General features: G+C 33.1%; 1 protein-coding gene across 23 annotated transcripts in view; it reads left to right on the top strand.

Annotated features, from left to right (window-relative positions):
* Positions 1–12,772, top strand: part of SSBP2 (single stranded DNA binding protein 2) — a 334,708-nt gene that overhangs the window by 122,124 nt on the left and 199,812 nt on the right. For 17 of the 23 annotated variants that reach the window (XM_063724171.1, XM_063724172.1, XM_002815708.6 and 14 more), the window contains one exon: positions 6,867–6,951. Coding sequence is in view for 12 of the 23 variants with exons in the window: in XM_002815708.6 (XP_002815754.1) it covers positions 6,867–6,951 (85 nt within the window). In the remaining 11 variants the exon portion in view is untranslated. Of the gene's footprint in view, positions 1–5,559; positions 5,616–6,866; positions 6,952–12,772 lie in introns of all 23 variants that reach the window. The other 6 variants (XM_054555701.2, XM_063724170.1, XM_054555704.2 and 3 more) reach the window with 1 other exon arrangement.

Below are 12,772 nucleotides of genomic sequence, written 5' to 3'. Positions count from 1 at the left end.
AGAAATTTATGTGATTTACTTTCCGGAGCTTTTTTCCCTTGTTTCTAATGTGATTTCCCTAATCACTTTTTTTTTTCCTTTTTAGTTTATTTACCCCATGCTCAGCATCCCAGTTTACAATACATTTACCTGAATCAAATCCCCTTTGAAAACTTACTTCTTGTTTGTACTTTTTGTTAAACATTCCTAACTCTTACATTACTTCCAGAAATAAAAATGCCAATAAGCTTCTTTCTTCTGATGTTAATGTGTTTTTTTACTTGTGCAATTTTAAAACATAGGCTTTTAAAAACTTTCTATTTAAAGTTTTAATTGCAGAACTATAGCTCTTGATATGATGCCTTTTATAACTCTCATATCTCTTGATATAGTTTGGCTGTGTCCCCACTCAAATCTCATCTTGAATTGTAGTTCCCATAATCCCCACATGTGGTGGGAGGGACTTGGTGGGAGGAATTGAATCATGGGGGCGATTCCCCCATGCTATTCTAGAAATAGTAAGTTCTCACACAATCTGGTGGTTTTATAAGGGGCTTCCCCCTTCGCTCAGCTTTCATTCTTCTCCATGCTGTCGCCATGTGAATCTGCCATGATTGTAAGTTTCCTGAGGCCTCCCCAGCCATGCTGAACTGTGAGTCAGTTAAACCTCATTCCTTTATAAATTACCCAGTCTCAGGTATGTCTTTATTAGCAGCTTCAGAGCAGGCAAGTACACCTTTTTTTTTTTTTTTTCTTTTTTTGAGACAGGGTCACCCAGGCTGGAGTGCAGTGGCACAATCATAGCTCACTGCAGCCTCCATCTCCTGGGCTTAAGTGATCCTCCCACCTAAGCCTCCTGAGTAGCTGGGACTAAAGGAGCATATCACCATGCCCAGCTACTTTTTTGTATTTTTTTGTAGGGATGAGATTTTGCCGTTGTTGCCCAGGCTGGTCTCAAACTCCTGGGATCGAGACTCACTCACCTCTGCTTCTGCCTGCCAAAGTGCTGGGATTACATGCATGAGCCACCACAACCAGCCTATACCTCATTTTTATTTAACAAAATAAAAATATAGAGCACCTTTTAAAGTGACTTTGGTCTCCTGTATTTATATTCTGAAATCAAATATATATAACATTGTAGAGAAAATAAAATGTAAGATTATTCTAAGAATTCTGTTTCTTTCACCTGGTGGTGGAAAGTCCAATCTTGTAGTATGCTAGCACTCTAATTATTTTAGAACCTAATGAATAATATCAGGTACAGCTAAGAATAACCAAATACCCACAGGAAAACAAGTGCAATGGCATTAGTTAGCTCACTAGAATGGTATAATATTTATAATTGGCTTACTGGTTTTTACTCATCTGGTATGTCTTTCCTATAACAGGCAAGGTGTAATAACTATTTGAGTTGGGTTAAACTAAGCATCTTATAAGACAGTGTAGGTGACAACGGGGCTAGAAGGAGGAGGCTGATAAGAGTGAGAAGGGAGAAAAAGTGTTAGCAAGAGAGAAGGTGAAAAACATAGGCCATAGAGAACAAAACTAAAATTCAGCGTGGGAGAAGAGGAAAGGCATGTGGAATACAGAGGAAAATTTGGTGGGGAGAGAGCATTGTAAAAAACTGAGGGAATCTTCATTAAATGTAAAGGACTCAAAAGAAAAATGAGGCAAATGTTACTCAAGTTAATTAGAAAACTTCTTTTTATTTCTCTATACTAGCTATATGAGACTTTTTCTATAATATTTTTAGTACCTTTAAGCTTCTTTTAAAATTACTTTTGCATATGTCATCTCTTTGTCTCTGTATAAAACACTGTAAAATACATAACATTTATTTTCTCTTTTTACATAAATCAGAAAACTGTTTGCCCAAGGTCAAATTTAGAGTTAGAATTCAAGTTCCTGAATTGTAACCAGTGCTCATCTCAGTAACACATATTTCTTAATCACAGAGCTCAATTCAGTGTCCCACTATTAATAAGTCATTAATTACATTTCCCATTTGAGCATTGTGAGTGGCTAATTCCAGGCAGTGTATATAAATGGGACTCAAAAGTTTTCTCTTCTGAGTCATGTCTATATTGAGGCATCCACAGATCCCTGGCAGCTGCATGTAGGGTGAGGGGGTGGTTGCCATAGGATATTCAGGAAATGAGTTGATGCATGGGGTCAAAGGTAGGCTAACAATGTGCTCGCTGTCTTATCTGGGACAGGTATCCATCCCACTCTTATAATAGCTGATGCTGCTCAGACTGCTGGAACTGTAGAAACCTGCCCGTAATCAGAATAAGGAGTCTTGCATTAAGAACTCTTAAAACCACACTCATGTTAGAAGCAAAATAACGTAATAATTAAAAGGCTCAAGCCCAGCTCTGCCACTGTGTGACTTTAGGCAAATTATTTAATCTAATTTAACCTAAGCTTCAGTTCCTTCATCTACAAAGTGGCGATAATAATTAGAAGGATTAGATGTTGAATATGTGATACTTCGTATATGATGCTTGTATAGTACTTACTCAATAATGGTAACTATCTTCATTATATTTTAAAATAGAAATTTATTTCTAATCCAGGAGTATTGTGAGAATTTTATAAAAGTGAAGCAAAATTTAATGCTTTCATTTTTAAAGGTATTAAGTAATGCTAGGGAATAATATTAATACAAGTTATACATATGGGGAAGTTCTAAGATGAAGAACAGGTACATACACATTTCATGTGAAACTGTTTTTGGTCTTATGAATGGATAGGATAGTTTTCTTAAACAGAGATTGTCAGTAACTAACATTCATTGATATATTTTTGGGACAAAGACAAATGACTTCCTTAGTTATTAAGACTTGAGCTTATAACAACGTGGCTTGTTCCTCAGAAAAAATGTTTTCCATGGTGTTTTATTGTATTGTTTTGTTTTGTCTTCTAAAAAATTTTTGTTTTCAGGTAGTCCTAGATCTGGCCAGTGGCATAAGTTGTATAATTATGTTAGCATTCCATCTTCTGGGACACATCTGGCATGTTTATTCACCCTTGTAGACTTCTCTGACAACCATTTTGCTTTCTGTGTTCCCTTGAGATATTAACAAGCTACCTAAGTCATTTCAGCTTACATTCTCAGGAATAGAGGGAGATACAGTGTTGGGTTGAGAATCTTCAACTTGGGAATGCCGTATTTTCTCTTGATTTATGAGGGGAAGATTTTCATAATAAATGATATAAGATCAAAGATTTCAATACTTTGTAAGTTTTGCTTCTCTGTGTTCAGTCTCTGTCTTCATTTGTAAAATATAAAATTTTCACTTGTTTCTGCTTGGGAATAAAGAGACTGTATAAAACTCTAAAGTATTATTCATGATGATGAACCCACTACATTTCAAGGATAATATTTGCTTTCATGTTTAATAATTGTAGGATTAGAGGAACTGAGAAGCTCCTTAGTCACCAGCATCTCAGGTTGTAGAGGGGCAAAGTCTGCATCTTTAGAGGTTCAAAATTTTCTGAGCTTGGCCCTCTTGGAGATAAAGGAACAAGTACAGTGGATCATCAGAATAGCTTACTAAAGTACATCAGTAAAATCCCTTGACCCAAGCACAAATCAAGTATTGCTATGAAACTTACCTAAACTAAAAGTCCTACTTCTTCCTCTAGGAGATAAGTCTACATTTTTGTATACTAATTATCACATTGTCATAATATCAGCCAAAAGCATTTGTTAAAAATATTAGTGAAATTTTTATATATACTATATAACTTCTACATCAAGTTATGTAGCATATATAGGTGAAGTGAGCAATTTTGAGCAAGTGAGCAATTTTGAATTCATCACTAGTTTTGGACCAATAGTCACATTTGTGCCATGGATTACATACCTTTTTATTTTCTTGGGCAATGTATGACAGCATATTATATAGATGTGGTATTTAATGCATATTTGAAATATTACTGGAAGAAAATAGTTTTTAAATTTTTTATTCATGAAGGTTTATAGAAGTCTTCTGGTTTTAGCCTCGTTATTTTCTAAATAAGGCTATAACATTATAGTTAAGTGATTTGTCTACTAGCTCACAAAAGCAAGCATGAATTAATTGCAGAATGTGGACTAAAATCATATGTTTTGGTCTTACTACAACCTTTGTTGTTGATGTCATGATATGGCCAATTGTTCTCAAATATTAGGATGTATTATACCAGTTACTATATAGGTTGAGCATCCTTATTCTGAAAACCTGAGATCCAAAATCTAAAACTTTTGAGTGCCAACATGAAACTCAAAGGAAATGCTTATTAGAGCCTTTTAGAATTTGGATTTTCAGATTTGGGATGCTCAACCACTAAGTATAAGTATAATGAAAATATTTCAAAATCAAAAAAAATTTAAATCTGAAGCACTTCTGGTCCCAAGAATTTCAGATAAGGGATACTCAACCTTGTTTTACAAATAGGCAAAATGTGATCGAATTTTCTAAAAATGATAAAATTTTGAAATGTCTTTCCTACCTGTGATTCTTAGAAGGAAGAACATACATATGCTTAATAAAATAGATGGGGCATGTGTTAAAACTTGAATATCATAGCACTAAAACTAAATTTGTATTTAATTTTTAATTAATTTTATCATTTAAATTTCATAACATATCCTAGATTATTATAGACTTAATTATGAAACTCTCCTGATGAGTAGGGCTTTTTTAAAATTGAAGATTTACTGATCTTTAGAATGATAGAATAGACATTGTAAATGTATGGAAAATAATACACACTTGTCCTAGACACTAAAATATGGGACCTACCTAGCACAAGGCTTGCCATGAGACATGTTTTTAAAGGCTCTATTTCTTTGCCTGTGTTAAACAAGATCATGTATAAGCAATACAGGATTCTCAGAAACACCACGTATAAAATTATCCTCTTTTAATCACTTGTTTTATAATCTCTAAGCTTGGTCTTATAAATATTTGACCTTCCACTAAATCCATAAAGGCAAACATAGAAATAGAAGTAGAACAATGTTACTTTTATAAGATAGATATTTAATTTAACTATATATTTAGAAATAATTATTTCTGATGTTTATTTAATAACTCTTAGGGCATACTCCAACAGTAAATCAATACATTATTTTCCCCCAGTCCATTGTGTGAGGTAATCTTTTAAAAGTACTACAATGGAATTATAAAAGTAATGCAATTGGAATACTTTTCAAGAGAGGTCTTCTGTTACTTGAGTGGAAATTAGGGAAATTAGGAAAGAAGAAGAGATATTATATTGTTTGTCATATAATGCTGCATATAATATTCTTTGATTAAATACAGTTTAAAGACTACATTACAAAACTTCGGTTTTAAGATCTTTGAAGTTCTTTAAGAACATTATTGCAATACAGTGTAATGAATAACACACTTGATCCAGGTGAAAAACTTAGCTGTATCCTTGTTTATCTACGGGTCTTATTATTCCCAGTAAGGCTGCAAGGGTTTCAGTTATAACTTTCACTACTTTCACTCTCCTAAAAATATTGAAATTTACTTAAATTATTTTTGTTTTTATTGTTTTCTCTGTATTTACTGCTTATTATAGAAATTGAAAAGGAAATAATGTCGATACGCAGTTTTTCACGTTTTTCCCCGCTGAAGGTAATCTTACTTTACCGAATTAATTATGAACTTAACTTTGCATTGTAAGGCTTACAGAATGTTTTCTCCTAGCTGAGAAGAGAGAGATCAAGACTAAATGAATCTTTGAAGGTTGAAACAAAACGTCTGGCTTCAGTTTACCAAGTTTTGTTGTATCTTCATCGTGTGTGCCCTTACCACAGTGACCTGCCTTAAAAATATATATGCATTTTAAGCTTTCATGCAAACTAATTATAGTGTTGATGATATTATTGATAACATTCTTGTTATATGTCAGACACTGTGCATATATGGTATAAATTTTATCTTCTCAACAACCCCATTTTATAGATGAGGAAATTGTGTTTCTGACCAGTTTAAGTAGCTTGCTCAAGGGCTGTCACAGCTGGTAATCAGCAGGTCTGGCCCTGTCTCAGATATGTCCTGCTCCAGTGCCTGTGCTCTTAACTACTTGTCTTAATCTACCTTCCGCTTTTATAGAGTGGGAAATGTGGAATAAAAAAATAATTCTATTGATAATTATAATTGCCTTTATTTATAGCCAAAACTTTAAAACATTTGCTTTCCTGATTTTTGAATCCTTGCATGTGCTCATTGTTAATTTAGTAGATGGAAGGATGACCAGAGCTGTATGTTTTGTAAGGAGCATAATTTCCCCCCCGCCCCCAGTCTGCTTCACTTCCCACTGTTCTTGAATAGGAGAAAAAAAGAAGTGTTACGATGTATTTTCAAAGTTACTAAACTATTTTGGTAATTGCAGGGAAAAATACCATTATTAAGAAAATACATTTGTTTAAACAATATAATTTAATGGTCAGGGTATTGGCCTATGAGTTGGACAACAAAATTATCTTTAAAAAAATCAATGGACCACTTTATTCCTTAATTATTAAATTAGGATATTATTTACTGTTTCTTTTCTTCATGGGAAAATTGTGAAAAGTATTACAGCTACTCCAATCAAGTGTTTTATATCATGTAAACAGCCAGTTATAAGAATGACAATTTTTTAATTATTGCTATAAAATTTTTTCTTTATAAAAGTCTTATTTAGCATTTCTGAAAGATGGCTAGATGGTAACACTGTTATTGCATGAAGAGCCTTGCTTGCATTTAAGTCTTTCAAATAGATGTCTGTTCTGAAGACAAAACATTTTGTATAAAGAAAAACATGTCTTCTACTTTTGGAATTGTGATTTCTCATATTGGTGTTGTATGATTTTCTTAATGTTACCATGATTACTTTTTTAGTGTATTTTGGGATCTCTACTGTGCAGCTCCAGAGAGACGTGAAACATGTGAACACTCAAGTGAAGCAAAAGCCTTCCATGATTACGTAAGTTAACATATAATTTTACAAAGTTATACTGTCAGGTTTCTTTTTAACCACTGCTCTTAAAAAATACACTGGCTCATCTATTCTTTTGTTTTGGTACTTAAGAAATTGGTTGGTCTCTTTTTTCTTGAAAAGTAGGCTCATAACTTTAAATGTGAAATAGAAAGGGGCATTTGAGTCTTGTTAAAGCTTAGGATAAAGCGTAGGCCTAATTCTAAGCTATTAAAGAAATTTCTTATCTTTAAGCATGTCTGATTTGTGAAATTTCAGATTTTATGAAAATTAAATATATAGTAATTTATTCTACAAAAACATTCATTATAAGATTTCTGTAAATGATAAATTTCTCCCTTGCACATAAGATTTTTGATTAAATATAGAAATACTCTGTTCTTCTCCTTTTGTAACTTTTGGTTATATATCATAAGGCTAAATATCTTCCCTACTGAATTCACTTCCCCAAATAAAATTTATTGTGGATTAAAGGAAATACCAGACGAGAGTAGAAGATTCTGTGCAAAAATGAAAATGTAATTTTTTTTAATTCTTAAGGAACGGCAGTGGAGTGTCCTTGGCTTGAGCATTTTTTTTAGAAGGACTGCAAATCTGATTTTAGAGAGCTGATAGTATCAGAAAGTAGAACTGTGAAAAGAAAAAAAAAACAGTGAAGATAAGAATGAGAAGATGGTATTATGAAGGGGCTAGGGAAACATGTTTGCAGAACTAACCATAAAAGAGGGACCGATTGAGTTTAAGATGGAGGAAATCCAGTTTCCTTGGTTGGGAGGAAGTGAATTGGGGCTGGAGCCTGAGGAAATAACTGATATTAAGTACCTAAAACTTAACCATAGGGATACTTGTCAAGTTTGTAGAGGCTGGCATCATTCTGTGTAAAATGCCTTAAAAACCAGAACCAGCGCTCAAAAGGGAAAAAAAGACCTTGTTCTTCCAAGGAAAATAATTCAGCCTTAGACTGAAGAGTTAGAAATGGCCAGAAGAATTATACCCTCCAAAATAGCATGAGGAAGAGCATGCAGACTTACGGGAAGTGAAAATCTTGGCTACCTGGCAGGGACTGTGCAATTCTTTAAATGTGTACTAACCTTATTCAAGTGAGAGTGCTTGTGATTACCTCATCTGACATTGATTGTACTCATAAAGCTTGATACGCACTGAACAATAGCTCTTGGGGAACAATCTGAGTGAAAGGGACGCTACTGCAAATAAAAAGTAGAGAAAAAGTAGATGAGGCAGGGCCCAGGACATGGGATTTATCCGAACAACCTCATTTGCCTTTTTTACCCTTGGTTGACAGAAGAAATAAAGCAGAGATCCACCCATGAAGAATATGAGGAATTGGATAGAGTGGGGTACCCCATCTCATCTATTCCTTGTACTAAGAGATGCATGCCTTGATTTGGCCTGTCAGTCACGGGAGATGTTGTCTCCACTAATTTTGACAACTAGATGGCATTAGAGAGTGCCAGTGTTCTATTCTTAAAGGAGATACAATATTTGATAGCCTACATTTTAAGAAATTAATCATATAAATACTTTTCCAAAATTACATTCTGTAAAAAAAAAAAAAAAAAAAAAGTGGCCAACCAATAATTCCCTCCTAGAAATAGTACATTATTTATCCTGATGACATACAAGAGGTTTTGAAATACTGATTTCATCCTCTGTTCAATATGGAACAAAAGCCAAAAAACACCACTGTTTATAAAAGAAAAAAAGTAAATTTAAACTTAAATATAGAGGTGAAAGGAAGCAATCTTAATGTGGTCATTTCAATTGGGTATTTTAAATAGATATTCATGGTACTCTATAGTTGATTTCAAGCTGCACGCTAGTATCTTTAAAAGATTTTTATTAAATCTCAAATTCATTTTCTTTGGTTAAATCAGTATATATCCCTGTAAGAGTGGTTTAATGTATAAAACTTTGTTTCTTTAATATAAATCTGTGACATAATGCAGTACCATATTTTTTTTCTTTCACTAGAATAACAAGAATAACCTTCCTATTTTAAATGAAATTTACCAAACGAATTCAGGTATACCAGTTTTTCCTATCAGCTATAAATAATTGCCTCCCTCTAAAGGGCCTATTTCTGCAAATAAAAATGTCTTTTTGCCTGAAAAAAAAAAGAAAGATGTACCCTACTGTTCAACATGGAGATCTTAAGGGGAAAAGTGAACTAATTTAGCAGCTCTTTCTAAAAGCATTAGATAAATGATCATCGTTGTTGCCATCGTCACTTTCATCATCATCATCATCATCTTGCATTCATAAGACACTTTGAAAATTTCAAAGTATTCACACTTATTAGCTTTAGAAATACACTTAAATAGGTTTTGGAAATGAGCATTAGCCAGAGGTAGGAGTAAAATTCGAGTAGATTTTAAAGGAGGAACAACCCCTTACCGTGTAATTTGGTCCTTGGAAAATATAGTTTAGAAAAAAATCAGTATTTGAATTTTATAATTCATTATGAATATTAGCACATTGTGTCAGATGTTTAATTTAAATATTAGTTTTAAGCGATTTGATTTATTCTTGGATGCTATTTTTATTACATCTTAAAACCAGTTTCTTTTAATGGTAATACATCTCTGATTTGTTTTTTAATTGGAGGTTGGTGAAAAGATAGAGTTTGACCTATATGATTTTATATTACAATTTGATTTTTAAAAATACATTAATTTCTTTTATGGTAATTTTCCTGAATAGGATTTCCTAAATTCTTAATAGTAGATAATTTCTGAAAATGATTAACAAATTTATTTCTAACATGTAAATATAATAGCTTGAAAGACTTGGGGAAGAAAATGGAAAACACGGAAACAATAAGATTTTGGTAAAATTCTAGAATGTTATATTCTGCATTTGAGTTTATTACAGAATTACTTCTATAATGGTAATTAATATGTTTACCTACTGAATTTTAAAATACTTTAATAATTTAAAATAAAGTACTCAAGAAAGTATTCTAAAAAATCCTTTCTTCAGTAGCTGTGTTTTTAGCGTTAAAAATGTTCACTTGCATGTATAAATGTTTAAAATTAGTCATTATTTTATAGTTACTTCTTATCTATAAGATTGAATGAATATTGACAAATAAGCTACTTTTTAAAAGAAATACTGGAGGCATAATGAGGTAAATAATGAATAATTCTGTTAATTTAAAATAGGCCAAAATGTTAAAATGACTATCTTTTGATATTGGGATAATGCATGATTTTTATTTTTGTCTGTATATATTACTGTATTTTCCAAATATCTGCAATTGTTAATTATTTCACATTCAGGAAAGTTACTTTAAAACAGATTAAATTTCACCTTTCAATGAGTTCTAATCACTCTTCTGAGATTGGAAACTAAAAAACTTAATGAAATAAAATTTAAATTTACCATGTTACGTGCACAGGCATTTAGCATTTCTTATGAAAGATATCTGTTGTTTTTTGTATGTGCACATATTGAGAGACATCCATAAACTGAATAGTTGTAATTTTCAGCCATTCTAAAATTTATTTTTAACCATGTTACTGAGGTATGATTGACATACAAAAAGCTGTATATATGTAATATGTAAACTTGATGTGTTTGGAGATTAGTATGCACCCATGAAACCATCATCACAACCAATGCCGTAAACTTATCTGTCACCTCCAAAAGTTCTTCTCCCCTTTTTGCTTTATTTTTTCCCTTTTGTGGTAAGAGTACTTAACATAAGATATACCCTCTTAAGAAATTTTTAAGTACACAATACAGTATTGTTAATCATATGCCCTATGTTGTACAATGGATCTCCAGAATGTATTTATCTTATAAGACTAGAATTTTATATAGATACAGATTTCTGAAATCCATAAAGAAATAAATGAAGAAATGTGGAAAAGAGAGAAACAAAACAGGATGACTTTATTTAAAGTTCATTTTATTGTAAAAATAATATATATTTTTTCAAAGTATGTATTTTAAACATCATAAGCCCCCTTCTCTCACTGAAATATTTTTAAATTATAATCTAGTCTCTGGTAAATGTGAAAAGATGATAATGGAAAGATCTTTATTCCTTACTATTTTCATGCTGATGTTACACTGCCTGTGATTGCTGCCAATAGTATCAAAAAATTTAAAAAACATGATATTCTTTCAAAAATAGCATGCATTTTTAACTTACAATTGGAGATGTAAAATTCATAAAATTTATAACTTAACTATGGGAGATGTAGAAATCATAGGAAATAAGTTAAAGTTTTTTTTAAGTAAAAATGTATCTAAATACCTTAGATTTGTAGAATCATATTTTTATAGCCACTTGTTTACTTTTTACTTTTTATCCAGCTTCATTTAAAATGATTGTATTTTGGCAACTTGGAAAAGTGAATATATCTCTTACTTTTATTCTTTTCCCTTTGATATGAAGGAAAGAAACAAAAAACCGTTAGCAAAACTCATCTTTCACTTACCCAAAGTATACATTTGAATTATTGTGTTTTCTTGTTTTTAATGGGGGTTGACAACTGAGATTAGAGGTTTATATCTTTTTTAAATAAATAAAAGCCTCACAATTTCAAGTACTGTGTCTTTGATGGAATATATACTATGAGATAAGTAATAGTTACTTAGCCAGAAATAAGGGATAGAGCTATAATGATGTGACCCTCTATTTTGTGCTAACAAGAATAGGTTATCTGTTTTTGTTTGTTTGTTTGTTTTTGAGACGGAGTTTCGCTCTTGTTGCCCAGGCTGGAGTGCAATGCTGTGATCTTGGCTCACCACAACCTCCGCCTCCCGGGTTCAACCGATTCTCCTGCCTCAGCCTCCCAAGTAGCTGGGATTACAGGCCTGTGCCACCATGCCCGGCTAATTTTTGTATTTGTAGTAGAGATGGAGTTTCTCCATGTTGACCAGGCTGGTCTGAAACTACTAACCTCAGGTGATCTGCCCGCCTCAGCCTCCCAAAGTGCTGGGATTACAGGTGTGAGCCACCACGCCCGGCCTAGGTTATCTATTTTCAGACTTCATGAAATGTCTATAGATTTTGTTGCATTTATTTTTAGTGTTAATTTCTTTTATTCTACATATACGTCATATGCTTTCCATTGTCTCTTGGGTTTAAAATCACAAATGACTACTCTTATAATACAAGGAATTATTTGCAGCCAGCCACAGTAGATAGTTCTTATCAGTTCCCAAAGATCAGGTGCTTTAAACTCTCTAGAAGGAAAGTCTCAGAATCTCTTGTAAAAGAAGGTACAGATATTTTCAAGGTGGATTTAAAGGTTTTCTTACCAAGTCAAACTTACCTTAAAAATGTATATATTTGTTAATATCTTTTTAAAGAAGACAAGGGCACAACTAGTAACAAATGTAACTATGCTGTAGGGGAGGATTATCCTTGAGGGAAGTGATTTTGGTAGACATAATTTAGGATCATTCTGACACGGGATTTTTCTCAGTCATTTTGCAAGCTGGGGACCTCTGGCTGGTGATGCCATCTCCCCCCCAGTCTTGCTCAGCCATGCTGCCTGCCGCAGGAAGCAGTCCAGCCACTCGGCCCACCTACACACCAGCTCAGTCCGTGGCTGGGCTAGGCATGCCCCAGCCCGACTGTGTTATAGCTTATTCCTGCATTTGGTGGTTCCTGAGTGCTTGTCCCGCATCCAAGAAGAATGACGATACACTAACAATTGAAGGGTGAGAAGGGTGGAGAAGAATTTTGTTGAGCAATGAAACAGTTCTCAGTGGAGAGAGTATGCAAGGGTGGTTGAATACCCGGAATCGGGTGGTTTCTCTCCCAGTGTGGCTG

This window comes from Pongo abelii, chromosome 4 (genome assembly GCF_028885655.2).
Source record: "Pongo abelii isolate AG06213 chromosome 4, NHGRI_mPonAbe1-v2.0_pri, whole genome shotgun sequence".
In the NCBI taxonomy this organism is placed as follows: domain Eukaryota; kingdom Metazoa; phylum Chordata; class Mammalia; order Primates; family Hominidae; genus Pongo; species Pongo abelii.
Note: the sequence above shows the minus strand (reverse complement) of the source record. Positions and strands in the feature narration are given on the sequence as shown.